Genomic DNA, 15,917 nt, shown 5'->3' on the forward strand with positions numbered 1-15,917 from the left:
TGGTAGTTGTACAGAGAAGTACGGAGGTCACTGAGATGCTTCCTATATTCTCTTTTCTTTTCACTTACTTCTCGTACTACCTACATAAATAAATACTGTATGATGTATTTACTATGATGTATGGTTCAAGCACTGTTTCTCATAATCCCGAGTCCCGACTTGATCGGCTTAAATTCCCGAGAGCGAAAGTCGGAGCGTTGATCCAATAAGAGCCCCTGAATAGGGAATAGGCGGGCGACGTGTTATTTTGTCCCTTTCTTGGGTAAAGTACGGAGTACTTTGGACCCACTTGTACTCGATACATGTATTAAGCAGGGGCGAATCACAGAACAAGATGTAACGAGTACAAGTCACCTGCTTTGGTAGTACTTTCGTACTTGTTTAGGGGTGGACCTTAGGTCTGCGTCGTGTAGAAACATGGGTTTTTAGGTTCCCCCCGTAACTCCATCAGTCCACAGTGGACAGTCTCCATAAATAAAGTAGTACCTTCTTCTCCCTTTTGCTGAGAGAAAGTACGAGAGCGGATACTTCGTATACTTCGTATGGGGGTACTGTTAGGGTTGTTCTAAAGCTTAGAGTATGAACGAATGTAGGGAACAATGCATGGCCGTTACGAGAGAGACCAGACCAGGGTTGAATGGACTCGTATATCAATCCCCCCTCATTTCCCCGACCTCGATCTCTTATTTCTTTTGAGTTCTCTTTCGGATCCTGCATAAACGAGGAACACAAGCGTGGGATGATACATGCACGATGAGATCTTTATGTAGCTTGAAGATGACGTGCTTCCAGGAAAGTCAACCGCGCTCTTCAGATATTCTGTCACGGTGGTTGGCCTTTACTTTGTAGCTCCGGACTCGGATCTAGAATTGGGCTTCCTGCAGGAGATGTGTGATCTGTTTACCTGCGGGGCTTGTCAAGCCACTGCGGAGTCCCAGGGTCGCCGTCAGAACCATTTGATGGATGACAGAAGATAAGAATGAGATCTTAATATAGCGAGACAGTTTCAGAGATGGGAATACCAAGTAGGTATTGATTATGATCACTCGCTGAATCTTAATATCGGATGCACCTCCGTGATCGGACAGCTGAAAGCAGTGATTTGTTCCTATACGTAGGAGTAGATAATAATTACGTAGTATTTCTAGTTATACTAATATTGTTATAGTATTCTAATATTATAGTAGTATAGTAGTAAAGTAATAGGCATACGTTTATTCTATTCCATTGATACTATTATATTCTATTATATGCCTTCTCTAAGATAGTGATATATCTCATACGTAAGTATTTGGGACGACTTCGGAAGAAGCCCGGAGTACTGTAACGCCAATACCGTAAAATACATAAAGTCCATTATTTGGGGCGTTTTATGGTATTTGCTTACCTTTTAGCAAAACGATCATCCGTTTTGTTCTCCCGGTCTTCCGTCATGAATTTTCATTTTTTTGATTTTGAATTTTTCCTTTTTTTTTTTTTTTTTTTTTTAAACATCGTGAACTTTGGTCGCCCCCATTTCCCTTCTTCTTCCTCAATTCCCAAGAAGAAAAAAAAAAAACTGCTTTTTCTAGTGACTCTTCTTTTTCTCTCTCTACATCTCTTCGAGGATCTTTCAAAAGTTGTCTTTTAATTCCCTTTCAAGTCCTTTTGAAGATCTAAGGTTGTCAAATAAAAGAAAAGACCCACTTACACGCCCGCTTCTTCTTCGGTGGATACAGAAGAACCCATCGACGACAACGTGCGGATAAAACACAACTTTCTCTAACCGTGGGGAATTTTGGTCTGTTTTTTTTTTGTGGATCAGATTTTTATCTTCTGATCAATTGTGTCTCCCTTTTCTATCCCTCTACCTTGATATTCGAGTGAAAGGGTCAAAAAAAGAACGCGACGTGTTCGATGTTTGCATCGTGATTCTTTTACAACCCCTCAACTTCACCAAATCTCCATCCTTCTCACTCCACCACTCCGCCTATCACTATTAAACTCCTCCATCCAACTCCAAACCTTCTCCATGATGGATCCCCGATCGCACCCTTCGCGACCTCCATCCACCACCCTGCCTCAGGGCTCCACGCCACTCTCGGGAACTCCAATCTCGAGTATGCCTAGTATGCCTCAGTACTCGATGCAGCAGCAATACTCGGTGTCACAGCCTCACACGCTGCCTCCTCTTCAGCCTCATCATTCTCAGTCGCCCTCAAACCACCCCTACATGGCTCAGGGTCCTTACCGCCCAGACTTGTCTCGGTATCCCGCGTCCTCACACGACATGTACGGGGGCTCTTCAGCTCCTATCATGTCGCATGGTGCCGGTCAGCCGCCGTCCTTCTTGTCGCATCCTAATCATACACAGGCCCACCCCTCACAGTACCCTCCCCCTCCCAATGGTCTGCCTCCTACCTCGAGCGCTCAGAGCTACCCGCAACCCATCGCCCCTGCTCCTCCGCGTGACCGTCGCGACTTCAACGGCATGCCCTCCGGCGCCTTCAGCTACTCTGATGGCAAGCAATGGGGCATGACTCCCGAAGTAAATGGCGGCAATTCCCCCTATGGAGCGAAGGAACCCCCCAGGACACAGGTTGTGGGTTCTCAGGGTCGTCGTGGTATTCTGCCGAGCGTTCCGGGCCGCGCAACTCCGGTCACCAACGGCGTCAATGGTTCCGCAAAGAACACTACCATTCCGGCCAAGGACGCCGATGGTAAATTTCCTTGCCCGCATTGTAACAAGACTTACCTGCACGCGAAGCACTTGAAGCGTCACCTTTTGAGACGTGAGTTTTGGATTTTTCCTTTTTTTTTTTTTCCCTCTCTTTGCTTTTGTTTTTTTTTTCTGTGGGACTTGGACTAACGACGCGTTTTATAAACAAAGACACCGGTGATCGCCCCTACATGTGCGTTCTCTGCAAGGATACCTTCTCTCGCAGTGATATCTTGAAGCGTCACTTCCAAAAGTGTTCCATTCGACGGGGCAACCCCACCGGCGCGACCCACTTGTCGCACCCTCAAGCCCATCTCAAGCGTTCACAACAGGCGGCTGCGGCTGCGGCTGCGGCGAACCCCGCCAAGCCTATTCAGGATGAAGTCAGTAATCCCGTTCCATCTCCTCATGGTGTTATGGTTGGGCAGTATGATGGCAATGGTATGAACGCTGGCCGCCAGGCCTACGATCAACAGCACATGGGGTTCAATATGTCCCCGGCCAACGGTTTGCCCCGTGGTCCGGGTGACAACGCGTACGCCGATCCGTCCGCGCGAGCCTCATGGATGGCCAAGCAGAATCCATACCTCATGCAGCCCGGTACCGATGTCCATGGTCAGCAACTGAGTGTTGATCGTTCTATTGAACAGGTAAAGCCCCTTGTCGCCGACCCAAAGATGACCGGCATGCCCGGTCCCCACCCGAACCAGCATGTTGACTGGACGATGTATCACCAGCATGGCCCCAACGACGGCTACATGACCCCTGTCTTTCCCCACTCCATGGCATCCGGCCAAGAGTCGATCCACGCCCCCGTCGACGCCGATCGCAAGTTCTACCCCGCCACGACTGCTGGCGGCCCCGAGAGCGGTATGAATGGACTGTACCTGGCTTCGACTACGTTGAGCGGTGATGGTACATAGACCAACCTCGTTAAATAGGACTGTGCTAACGACATGATTTTCATAGGTACCGTCCAGCCCGCTCGCCAGTAAGCAGTTCCCATAAACGGGAAAGGGGAAAACACCCCCCAAAGAAAGAAAAAAACGAATTAAAAATAAAAGCTTCTGACCGTCGTCTAACTACGATGGATGCGATGACCTTCGTTTGCTGTTTCAATATTGTTATACTCTCTATTCTCTCTTGGGACAGCTCCAGACATGCTCTATTTAAGTATTTCTTTCGCCTATCTGATCTTGTCCGACTCGTTCGACTCCATCTCACGGCGTTATTTGGCATCCACTCCCGGTTTATTATGAACTGTTTCCCTTCATTCTCAGATCTTTGAGAACCTGCATTCTTATCTGTTTAGGCGAGTACAACACGGGTGGTTGAATTGCGATGGTTGTTTTTTATGCCCTGATGAGAGGGTAGGGTGGTTTCGTTCGGCGTCCACAATAGACATGGGCATGTTCTTTTTATCGCGAATGTTCAACAGAAAGAGAGAAAAAGCGAAGCGAAAAAGCTTTATGCTTGGGAAGGCTCCTGTCATATCTTCAGTTTTCTTACTGTTTTCTGTTTTCCATTACTTTCCCTTTCATTTTACTCCGGTGCATTGGCATGGCCTCATTCCTGTAAGCAGAGTCGGCAACGGCACGGACATATCTTCTTCAGGTTTCTTGGTTTTGGTGAGTTGGTGTGATTTAGGTTGTTTTTGTTAGGGGGTATATTGTTAGTTCTACTGAAAAGCATCTAGAATTACTCCATTGTTCCGTTACTCCGTAGACCTCCCCACCAGTTCCCTTTCTCCGATCATGCCATCTAATAATATTATAAACAGGGGTAAGGCTTCATCCCGAAAACTCCCTTCCAAAACGTCATGATCATAATCTACGTACTCTGATTGGAACATCGCGACTCTCGGGATTTCCTCTAGCCATATACATTCAACCCCGCCATTCCAACCCCTCCATAACTCCGCTTTCTTAGAAAATATCATCCGTGAAATACTAGTTTATGCCTCAAAGTCCTGCTGCTTTTTTTAGGGGAGAGGGGGAAAGTAGACTAAGAGAGCCATATATCGGTTTTTTCTATCAAACACGTGATATATTAAAAGCGGCGAATACGGAGTAACCCGATTATAATCCAGACTCCACTACTGACAACTACAACTATTTAATCAAAGCCTCACCCCACAGACTACTCTTCCGATAAAAATTAAAGATCCTCAAGATGTCCACCAACAGACCATTCCTAGCCAACTTCCTAGCCGCGTTCCGCGCCCAGTCAACCTACAAAGCAGCAACAGTGACCTCCCAATCAACTAACACCCTCCCATCCGCACAGTCCATCACACAATCAGCCCGCGCCATCGCGACCAAAGCCACAACTACAACCCACTCGCACTCACACTCGCACCACAATCACCACCACACCTCAAGTCCAGCTGCTACACCGCATCAATACCATCACACAACGGACCCGCTAACAGCCCCGCCCCCAGCGTCATCATCCTCAACGTCAACTCCCATTCCGATAAACCATGGCTCGGGCACAGTAACTGGTCCGGACCGCCAGCGGAGAGGTAGTGACTCGTCAAGTGGTTCGGGCGGGTTCTACGATGCCCTCGGAGCTGAGAAGTGGTATATTGGCGGCCGGACTCCGGCTGGCGAGGAACGTTTCTATCGGCTTGGTATGGTGACGAATGGGGGTGGGCGGTTAGGTGGGGGAGGTCGTGTTGGGAGTATTGATCAGTTGAGTCTTTGAGATTGATCGGTCGGTGTGAGAGGCATGTTGTCTTGCTTAGCTACGAAAAGTGGGGAGACTTTGGCAAAAGTGGAGTCTTATCGCACGTTTTCTTTTCACTGGGGAAGAAAGTGTGGGGGATGGAGATCAAGATGGAGATCAAGATGGAGATGAAAATGAACATACCCCGAGATTGACTATTACTTTCTCTGTGCTATCATGACCGTTTACATTTATGTCTATTTGATTCGAACCAGAAGTTCAATTTCCGGGGGTGTTTCGTTTCTGGCGCTTGGTTCTTTTTTTCTTTTCCTTGATTGGCATATTCTTTTGCCTAGAGTTCTGGCCTCTTCTTTCTTCTACCTCACTTGAGTTTGTGCTTGCTTTTCTTGGTGCAAGAAAAGATAAAAAGATATACATTACACCTGTTTCTTACATTGCGGCATACCCTCTGGGCGGTTTGGGGAACTTATATGAGAGAATCCATCATTAATCGCAACCACTCTTGATCAGCTGTGCGAAGTACTCTGTATAGGCTAGATGATTCTTAGATTTGAATTACTGAATTATCTCGGCTTTCTTCCTGAGGACCTCGAGTCACATTCCTTGATCCAATACAATCGATTGTATGACTCGAGTATTCTCAAATTTAATTTTACTAGATCTTACACCTTACACCTTACCTTTTTCTATCTGATCAGCGTCTATGCCTCGGTAAGAGTGAAAAACATATGACAAAAAGAAATATCCAATTCAATCCAATATCAACATCAAAGCACCTGCTGCGTAGCACAGTGCAACACACCCCCAGTCCTAGGTAACGCATTAACAAAAACCTGTCTAACCACCCTCCTAGGGACAAGGCTCTTCAAAAGCTCAAAAGCCCTCAAATCAGCCTCGGCATCCCCAAAAGCCGGCACGACCAAACCCCCATTGGTAAAGTAGAAATTAACGTAAGAAGCCGCAGGCATATCCTCCTCACCGGGAACAACTCCACCCTGGCCCCTGACAAGCTCTGGATCTGGCTCCTCAATATCATAAATCTGCAATCGACGGCCGTGCGCATCAGTGACTGTATCAAGTATCGCGCGCGCTTCACGGTAGATGTCCCAGTATACAGCCTCACAGCTTGGATGCGGTTTACAGAGCACCACAACACACGGTGCGATAAAGCGTGCTTCGGCGTCGATGTGGCAATCTGTTATATCGAGCCCTTCACGACCTGGGATCCAGATGAACTTCGTTACACCTAGTAGCCGGTGTAATTCGGCCTCGACGGCTGAGCGGGAGAGGTCTGCATTTCGCGATGGGACGAGCACGCTGCTTTCTGTTGCCATGAGTGTTCCTTGACCGTCTAGTTCGATCCCGCCACCTTCAAGCCGGACGGCTGATTCGACTCTCGTCACTGGATTTGAACCAGGGACGGAATTCTCGCGCTCTAGCACCCGGCAAGCGAAGGTGGCATTCTCCTTCTGTCGCTCTTCGTTCATAACAGGCCACTCGGACTCGGAGGAAGTATAAATTAGCTGATCAATCTTATTCCCCCACTCACAAAACCGAAAGTCAATCGCAAAGCGCCGCCCATCTTCACCACGCACATAAACTGGCCCCGTATCACGAACCCAGCAATGATTAATCGGAAGGGGAATGAGAGTTACACGAGCCTTTTCAGTCGCCGATGCTGAAGCCATGCGCTTTGCGACTAGTTCTTTTGCGCGCGGCTCATCTTCTGGTCTGACGTGTAGCCATACTGGTTCGAAGAAGGCGATTGTGCCAGCTAGATCGATGATCTCGGCACATGTTGCTTCATATAGGGCTGGAAAGGTTGAGCAGCGGGATGGAAATCCGAGGATTGTGGCTTTGTGGGTGGTTGTTTCTGGTAGGTATTTGTATTTTTGTTTAGGATGAGGTTGTGTATGTAGAGCCATGACTTTTTGGATTGTGGTTGGCTTTTTGGGTGATTGGAACTGGAATTGGCCTTTACTGAGATCGGATCTTTGAAAGCCGATTGAAGATGAGGTCTTTGGATAGTTAGACCTTAAGGCTATGCTTGGGATTGTGTTACTAACATTGCAGGCTGGACGAGAAAAGCTTCTCATAAAAGCCTGTCGTACCAAAGAGCGAGTGAATAGAGAAGACATTGATGAATGATTATTTATCTAAGATACACAGGATATCAGGCGCCCTTATACCAAAGGTATAAGGGCTATGTACTTTCTACTGAAGTCCTCCGACGTTGAAGGTACAGCCGATACCCGAAAAGGGCAAGGCCAAGCGATGACATAACTCTATCTACTTGCCAGATCTGACTATCAGACAGCTTCTTCCTCCACTACTCCGTTCAGTCCATAAATCTTAAGTTCACGAGTTTAACAAAGGTTGTCTTTCTTCGTCCTGGATCTCAGTACCACTCAGCCAAAGCATCGGCAAAGCAGTGAGTAAAGTCAAGACACCGAGAGTCCCCGTCATAACGCCCCACCCAAACCTATACTCCACAAATCCACCCCAAAGCGGTCCGAAGAATAGACCCGCGAATTGGCACATGCTTTGTAGACCAAATCCCTGCGCCACGGCACTCTTGGGCCCAAATAGACCTGGATCCTTGAGTTCCATAGCGGCTAGTGTAAGTTGCGTCTCGACGTACATTGCCGGTGTGCAGGCGTGGATGAAGATGCCGATGATGGTGAGTAAGATGATTAACAGTGTGATTGATTCTGTGGAGTTTTTCTCTACGAACCCGAGGCAGATGAGGGCTGGCGATAGGAGGAAGAAACATGTGAATGCCATGATGCGAGCACCGTGGCGATCTGTGATGGAACCTGTATAAGAACAGGTAAGTACAATGTCTTGAAATGAATGGGTGGAACAAACCAAACAATGGCTGGAAGAAAGCTGTTATACCCAGTGGGAGGAAAATCAAACCCATGCCAAGTGTGGACCAGCCATATCGCGTCTCAACGAAGATAGAAAGTGTCTGTAAGAGGTCAGTCTTGAACATTTGCCATCGCAGAAACCACAAACAGTATCAAATGCAGACAGCAGGATACCCTGCACTAAAAGCCCCCAAGAAGAAATCAAAACCCGGCGCTGCCGAAGAATCTTGAACAAAGCAAAGCCCATATCCCTCTGTTCAAGGCCCGGCTCCGCCGACTCAAACTCGATCCCATTCTCAGAGCTGAGATACGAAGAAGCAACCTTCTTTTCAATCATGCCAGTCCTCAACACCAAGTCAACTAAAACAAGCAAATAAGCAGCATAAAAAACAGCATCATAGCCGCAATTATGAAAAAGTAATCCGCCAAGAAAAGGGCCAAACAAAAACCCACACGCAATAGCAGACCCCACAAGCCCAATAGTCTGACCAAGATATTCTTGAAGGACAGAATCGCTTAGCAACGCGAACGACGACACAACTGCCAATGCACTCGCGCAGCCTTCTAACGCTCTACTTACCATGAAAAGTGTCAGTGAGTGCGATATATGCAGTATTACCATGCAGCCGGCTAGTAGGGTGAGCGCGCATATGAATGGGGCTTTGCGTGTGCGGGTTCGGTCGACGAAGTAGCCGAATATGGGGCAGAAAAGGAGGGCTGTTCCGGCTTCGCTTGCGAGTAGGATACTGATCCAGTATTCTTCTATTTTTTTGTGAGTAGGCTTTTTTATTGGAAAGGGTTGGACGAACGATCTTCGTATTTGACCTTTGCTCGTGTCATGCTTTTTGGGGCGTTAGTCTTTGGCAGATACTAGGATTGTAGGAATACTGACAGTGCCGTTGGCATCACTGGTACGATCTGAGGTTGTTATTTATGGTTCCAATACGAATATCTGGGTTTATAGTACTTACCATGGCGTATAGGAAGAATTCCTTTGAGACACCTGTTAGCATTTAGGGAACAGATCCGGTGGTGATACATACTGTAAATGTAGACATCCAGACTGTTATAATGATGAATGTTGTCGAAGATCGTAAACCTAATAGCCATGGAGGTCGTCTACGCGGTATCAACTTGAAAGCTGTAGTTTCCATGATAAACAGAACTGAGGTCCGACCCAGTTACCTGCAACGCAATGAAATTCCAAGGTTCATTACAAACGACAGGAATCTCACGGGGACAAGGTAGATATAGGGAAACATCGAACTGCTGAAGAAGTTTGTCTCTCTATGCAAGATCCAGGACCCCCGGACCTGAAAATGCAACAGATCGGGATTAAAGCAAAAACCTTGAGACAGTCTTACATCCTATTCGTGAATTATGAATCAGGCTAAGCTTTGGCCGCTGGGGCCGGAGTACGAAGTCCCTGAACCTCCAGGACTTGGAAGGGAATGACCTGGAAAGGGTCCTGTATAATTGGAAGATTCATGATACTTCCCAGGTGTACATGTCTTGGAACCTTAAAATTCCAGGCCTTTGAGATCTGTGATATTGATACCCAGCTTCCCAGGTGGCAGGTATGCCATCTAAGGATAAAAATGATCATTTCTTATAAATGCAAAGAAACTAATACAACAGATTATTGAAAGACCTTTGTTCCATTGGCAGTGTGGATAATCTTGGAATTACTAACAAGCCTGGATGATACAATTCTGGGGCTGTGATACGTAGCTAGGTTGGCCCCGGGGATCATATTGTATGCGTACAATGTGAATTCCCAGATCATTTCAAAGTTTCATGATTGATAAAATCATACCCAGGTAAAAGCATCCATTGTTCCAAAACCGCTATTTAGTTGGAATCAATGCACCATTCGTTCATATTCTAATTGACTAGAACACTCTGAAAGTTGACAGCTAGTGTCAACTTCCTGAGAGTCAAATCATGACGGAGCTGGTCCTTTCATTATAGGAAAAGCTCGTCTGAATACATGTCTATCTAGTGCTGAACAGGTTGACAGTCATGGCATCTAGGTCCATGGGTAGACCCGGCTTCAATGTCATCATTTTATCATTGACACACCATGCCCAGCAGCTAGGTGGCGTCCACCGGTATCGTTATGTTAGATGGTCGGCAAAACTTAGAAGTCTGTATACCGACAATATCTCTTGCGATATAAATTTTTGAATTTTTGGCATTTAGTATAGGTAACTAAATACTTTACGTACTGTACTTTGTTCACCTATGTCCCCCCACTTGAGACATAATATAATTAAGCTACGCCCGTTAGTATTAACGTTAACGGTTATTTTCCCGGCACATTTTTGGCATTTTTGAACTTGCAAATTTTTAATTTTATTCAAATTTCGCAGCCCTGCTGCAGTGCTCACTGTTTACTCGTTTCTTTGTCAACTTCGGATCGATGGATACTGAACCTATTACTATCCCGCCTTGCCTTAGCAACGTACTTTTCTAGTCAAAAGAAGTGGACCAGCTGCCATCGAATCCGGTCCTTAGCATTCTCCAATTCAAATGCCACACGGGAGTTGATATCTGCGAGCCATCCGGCCAGAATCAATCCTATGTCAAAAATCCTTGAGATTAATATCTACTATGCCTGGTTTTCAAAGACTCTACTGGGCTCGAGTAGACCACGGTCACCGGATTTTGCCATATCAAGATATCATGGTTCTCATCCAATGGAGTGATGGTCATAGTTGGAAACTTTTCCAATACTCTATGGGCTTCAGCATGATCCTAGGTTATGTCAGTGCTGTTTACAGCCGCTGTATAAAGCTTGCTCTCCCCTTAAATTCTCGGCAACTTTGAAAGTTGTCTTGAGATAGTCTCCTTTGAGTTTGATTTATCACATCAAACTGGGATTGACAGGACAGCAGGCTTGAAGTCCGAGTGGGCAAATTTATTTTCCATCTATAACAGCATTGATGGTACCACCGAGTCCGAGTCTAATTTAATATATTGCTCTAGAGAATAGTTAAATGCGGACCTTACTTCTGAATGTTCGTTCTTTATTGGTTTGCTTTTCTGGAGACAAGATCAGCAGAGCAGTAATTAGTCTCCAATATCTTGAAGTCGATTTCCATTATCTTTGAAACCATATAGCAGAGATGGTTAATCGGGCAGGAAAAAGATGTTTGGGCTGGGCCTACAGTCCAGCTGAATCAAATATCTTCCGAAACTTCTTGGCTACAGCTTCCAGACAATCTTCCAATCTCCACACTGCCTCAACTACGTCACCCTATTTTTCAAGTCCCTACAAAGTCCAAATATAGCGTGAGTCAATCTGAAAGCATCAATCGTATAGACGATACCCACAAAAACTCATTGGCATTATCAAGAAGGAGCCCTCCTCAGCGGATTTCTTGTGGCCCTAATGGTTATTGGTACCAGATGAGAAATATTACTCAGTATCATTTACCTCGGCGATACTATGGCTTCCACTCCTATATGGAATGGATTTCTTTCAGTGTTCGGAGCCTACTGGTGCATCAATCTTTCTGTACTCTTCGAAGGCAGTTGTGGGAGATAGGAAAGCAGGGGCTAAAAGAGCCTCGATGTTTTTTTTGGGCTAAAGATAAGAAGAATACCGGAGATAGTATTAGAATTTCACTATTTATAGGTATTTTTAGCTTCTAAGGTTCCGTACTTAGCCAGGATATTGATTTACTGACACGCTACCGTTTTCGAAGAGGTTCTACAGGAGACACTCCCAAAAGAGCCGGTCGCAGATGTTCAAGCACAATTTCATCAGGCCATTCAACCCTTCTTCAATGAATGTGGAGATACTATACAAGATATACCCATCAGACCAAGCTACCGTCCAGAAATGTCGCATGTTTGTTATGGAGAATTAGATATCACAGTCTTTGATGTCTCGGAAAACGACCAACACTCATTTGACCATGCTGTTGGAGAATATTGGCAGTAAATTTATTATATTTGAGGACTTCAACAATTCGAAGGCTAATAAAGAAGAACCACAAATTAAAAGCATATCTACACGGCGTTTCACAATTCGCCTTGGGCTCCTGTAATTCCAGGAAACCAAGGATGGATTAATAACGATTCTTCACTAGATCAGCCTAGAAAATTTCAATTCATGTCACTTTTTAGGTGACGGAAAAAAGGGGCTCGAGAAGAGTGGTATAGCGAATTCGCTAGCCGATCTCAGACAGAGTATGATTTTTTAGGCCATATTGTTGACTGGATACGGACGTTAGCTAGGCGCATTGACATTCATTGCTTGGTTCTGGAAAAGAATGATCCTTGGATAATTGAATACAATGATAAAATTCGTTTGATAAGTCTGGATTCAAGACCGAAGCCATTCTTGACTCGATCTGATATCTACTACAAACCTACGTCCACCTGATCTTCAAATTCTTCAATCTCATCTTCATCACCTTCAAACCCTCTCCTCAGACTCTTCTCTTGTAACATGTAGTAACGAATAGCCAATTTTTAGGTGAAGGAGAAGAAAGATCTATAGAAGCAGAAAGATAGTGATAAGTTTCGAGGTGGGATTATTGTAGTATAGGAATTACAAATATAGTAGGCGGTAAGATGAACAAGCTCATGAAAATACCAGCAGTTTGACAAAGCCCCACTTTAATAAGCTAGGACCATAAGGCGGTAAGTCTCAAAGTCGCATTATGAGGTACATGATGGATGTAGGTATCAGTTTACCTACCCAGGTAGCATACAATGTTATCTCATGGCACCCTTAACATAAATTGACACAAATATATACTATATGCTCCTAAAATGTGCATAAATGGAAGATCATTAAATCAATTGTCATCTACATGACACACTTAGCTGCCCAGGTGCAGATCGCCGAAAAGTGGAGGCTAGGGCTTGAACATCATCAGGATACGAAGCTAACAAAGAAAAGGGATTTGAATTCGGACGCCGGACTTTCGGTATTCGGCATTCGGAAAATAGATGACCTAATTTAAGCATTTGAGAATCCCCGAAATCTGGGGGAAGTCGAGAAGAACAATTCAACCTCAAGGCCTATACTCTGAACCAAGTTGAATTTTAATATCAACAATAGTAACAATTGATGAAGAGACGAAGAGATACTATCTTCTTATTTGATATGTGATCCTCAATCTAGGTCATAATGAATAGATCATCTTATCAGCCGATAAGATTGAAACAGTGGGGATAAGGGAACGGGCATCGGAGCTGCCCGATACCTTTCGCTACTGAGCGCTGTACGGTTCGATCAGCCCATTTTTTACCTTCAGAATAAATAGTTTGGTCGCTGCTGCTCTAGAAATCATCTACACAATTTCTCCTACTCTATCAAGCGGTTTGTGCAACTTTTCACACCTTTTCTACACCTTTTTGCCTTCAGCCCCATCTTCATCCTTATCTCCAACCTTCACAATGAGTGCTCTTGCTGCTGCCCGCTACGGAAAGGACAATGTCCGCGTGTACAAGGTCCATCGCGATCAGAAGACCGGTATACAGACCGTCGTCGAGATGACCGTTTGTGTGCTCCTTGAGGGTGACATTGAGACCTCGTAAGTCCTTATCAAATGACCCAGGAGAAAGTGAGGACAGTAAGCTAACAATTGACTCTGCACAGTTACACCAAGGCCGATAACAGCGTCATAGTTGCTACCGACTCGATCAAGAATACCATCTACATCAAAGCCAAGCAAGAATCCGTTACCACCCCAGAGGTGTTCGGCGCTATCCTGGGCACCCACTTCATCGAAAAGTACAGCCACATCCACTCTGCGCATGTCAACATCATCACCCACCGCTGGGTGCGCATGGAAATCGATGGCAAGCCGCACCCTCACTCGTTCATCAAGGAGGGCGGTGAGACCCGCAATGTGCAGGTCGACGTTGTCGAGGGCAAGGGCATTACCGTCAACTCGGCTATCAACGGCCTGACCGTCCTCAAGAGCACTGCCTCTCAATTCTGGGGCTTTGTTCGCGACGAGTTCACCACTCTCAAGGAGACCTGGGACCGTATTCTCAGCACCGACGTTACTGCCAACTGGCAGTGGCGCAACTTCGCCAACCTGGCTGAGGTCAAGGCTGTCGGCACTTCCTTCGATGCTACCTGGGAGACTGCCCGCAACATCACCCTCAAGACATTTGCTGAGGAGAACAGCCCCAGTGTCCAGGCCACCATGTACAACATGGGCGAGTCGATTCTTGCCAAGCAGCCTCTGCTTGAAACTGTGACCTATGAGCTGCCCAACAAACACTACTTTGAGATTGATCTCAGCTGGCACAACGGTCTCCAGAACACTGGCAAGGATGCTGAGGTTTACGCTCCCCAGTCCAACCCCAACGGTCTTATCAAGTGCACTATTGGTCGTGCTGGCGCTAAAGCTAAGCTGTAAATATTTGTTTAGGCATGACTTCGTTTTGTACATAAATCTCTTTCTATATACCTCCGGCAGTGCAGGGCATGGCCCAATGACAGTTTAAATGTTTCAAGATATACTTATTTTTCAATTGGTTCTTTCTATAGTACATATCAGGATAATGGCAAGTAGTTGAAGCTCTCTGTCATTGACATTTGGAAGAAAAGAGTAGATCGAAAGAGAGTCAATCAGAAAGGAATTGACAAAAAATGGACTCCACACCCATGCGCTTATCATAAAACAAAAATAAATTACACAGTCAAGTTCACTTGAAACTCAGTTGGGTTTGAAGGGGGGTGGTGGTTGTAGATGAGGATATGCGAACAAGAGGAGATATAACGATATTTAAGCCGAGGGCTTGGTTTCTTGGGCGGTCTTGAAAGTATTTTCAACTTCAAGCTGACCCAAGACAGATTTGTTGCCGAACTTGACGATATTCTGCTTATAAGGATGCGCGAGACCCTCGAAGGCTGTGAATAATATATGTTAGTCTCCCACAATCAGAAATCTTTTCGTCTGTAGTCTGTAAACTCACTCTTCAGACGAGCCAACCGAGGATCTTGCAGCCGGTTCTTAGGCAACATGCCCTTCACTGCGCGACGCAAGACCTCACCACCACCCCACTTGGAAAACATTTCATCCATTGTCATGCTGCGCAGACTACCAGGGCGAGTGTTGTGCGAATAGTACATCTTCTGGAATCGCTTCTTTCCCGTTGTCCGGAGGTCATGGCAACCAGCAACAACAACATAGTCGCCGCAGTCAGTCGAGGGGTCGTAGATCGGCTTGTGTTTACCCATCAGGACAAGGGCAATCGACGAGGCCAGACGACCAAGGGAACGGGGGTCAGAACCAGCATCGACATAGTGCCATGTGCGGGAGTAGGCCAGGCGGGTCTGGAGATGCATATCTTTGAGCTACTATTTGTTCCTCCGCCATAGGAAGCTGGGGTATTGGGGAATTGAATAGAACTAACCTTGCCAACTGTTTGCGACATGATGTCCGAGTTGAGTAATGACAAGCGCAAGTATGGGGAAGAGTAAGTGGACCAATGTAAAGCAACTCAACCTGCTATCAATGGGCCCGAAGTTCTCGAACTCCAAACTCCGCGCTTTCCATGTCACGTGATACCAATCATGTGACCAAGCCCTAGCGTTCTAACCTAATTAGTACTAGTGTAACATAAGCGAAACCCGCACCGAATGGCAATTCAGGCGAATCGCTGTAGTGTGGGAATTCGCGGCCGAC

At 46.0% G+C, this 15,917-nt stretch overlaps 7 protein-coding genes across 7 annotated transcripts; 3 read left to right on the forward strand and 4 right to left on the reverse strand.

Moving 5' to 3' along the window:
- Positions 1 to 2,014: 2,014 nt before the first annotated feature.
- On the forward strand, positions 2,015 to 3,693 carry N7495_000244 (C2H2-type zinc finger protein; the record flags this gene model as incomplete). The annotated part of the gene is made up of 3 exons (XM_057202914.1): positions 2,015 to 2,771; positions 2,870 to 3,613; positions 3,668 to 3,693. The coding sequence occupies 3 exons, from the start codon at positions 2,015 to 2,017 to the stop codon at positions 3,691 to 3,693; spliced, it is 1,527 nt and encodes a 508-aa protein (XP_057066987.1).
- A 1,177-nt stretch (positions 3,694 to 4,870) lies between these two features.
- Positions 4,871 to 5,404, forward strand: N7495_000245 (uncharacterized protein; the record flags this gene model as incomplete). Its single annotated transcript, XM_057202915.1, has 1 exon — positions 4,871 to 5,404. The coding sequence occupies one exon, from the start codon at positions 4,871 to 4,873 to the stop codon at positions 5,402 to 5,404; it is 534 nt and encodes a 177-aa protein (XP_057066988.1).
- A 749-nt stretch (positions 5,405 to 6,153) lies between these two features.
- On the reverse strand, positions 6,154 to 7,311 carry N7495_000246 (agmatine deiminase family protein; the record flags this gene model as incomplete). Its single annotated transcript, XM_057202916.1, has 1 exon — positions 6,154 to 7,311. The coding sequence occupies one exon, from the start codon at positions 7,309 to 7,311 to the stop codon at positions 6,154 to 6,156; it is 1,158 nt and encodes a 385-aa protein (XP_057066989.1).
- A 433-nt stretch (positions 7,312 to 7,744) lies between these two features.
- Positions 7,745 to 9,410, reverse strand: N7495_000247 (MFS transporter; the record flags this gene model as incomplete). Its single annotated transcript, XM_057202917.1, has 6 exons — positions 7,745 to 8,202; positions 8,255 to 8,357; positions 8,405 to 9,097; positions 9,145 to 9,174; positions 9,228 to 9,248; positions 9,300 to 9,410. The coding sequence occupies 6 exons, from the start codon at positions 9,408 to 9,410 to the stop codon at positions 7,745 to 7,747; spliced, it is 1,416 nt and encodes a 471-aa protein (XP_057066990.1).
- Positions 9,411 to 10,732: 1,322 nt separating this feature from the next.
- N7495_000248 (uncharacterized protein) lies at positions 10,733 to 10,971 on the reverse strand (the record flags this gene model as incomplete). The annotated part of the gene is made up of 2 exons (XM_057202918.1): positions 10,733 to 10,836; positions 10,869 to 10,971. The coding sequence occupies 2 exons, from the start codon at positions 10,969 to 10,971 to the stop codon at positions 10,733 to 10,735; spliced, it is 207 nt and encodes a 68-aa protein (XP_057066991.1).
- Positions 10,972 to 13,671: 2,700 nt separating this feature from the next.
- Positions 13,672 to 14,645, forward strand: N7495_000249 (urate oxidase; the record flags this gene model as incomplete). Its single annotated transcript, XM_057202919.1, has 2 exons — positions 13,672 to 13,808; positions 13,874 to 14,645. The coding sequence occupies 2 exons, from the start codon at positions 13,672 to 13,674 to the stop codon at positions 14,643 to 14,645; spliced, it is 909 nt and encodes a 302-aa protein (XP_057066992.1).
- A 369-nt stretch (positions 14,646 to 15,014) lies between these two features.
- On the reverse strand, positions 15,015 to 15,666 carry N7495_000250 (mitochondrial 54S ribosomal protein uL13m; the record flags this gene model as incomplete). Its single annotated transcript, XM_057202920.1, has 3 exons — positions 15,015 to 15,139; positions 15,205 to 15,586; positions 15,646 to 15,666. 3 exons carry the CDS (start codon positions 15,664 to 15,666, stop codon positions 15,015 to 15,017), a joined length of 528 nt encoding a protein of 175 aa, XP_057066993.1.
- Positions 15,667 to 15,917: the final 251 nt, after the last annotated feature.

This window comes from Penicillium taxi, assembly GCF_028828555.1.
Source record: "Penicillium taxi strain IBT 34144 chromosome Unknown utg000001l_segment0_segment0, whole genome shotgun sequence".
In the NCBI taxonomy this organism is placed as follows: Eukaryota; Fungi; Ascomycota; class Eurotiomycetes; order Eurotiales; family Aspergillaceae; genus Penicillium; species Penicillium taxi.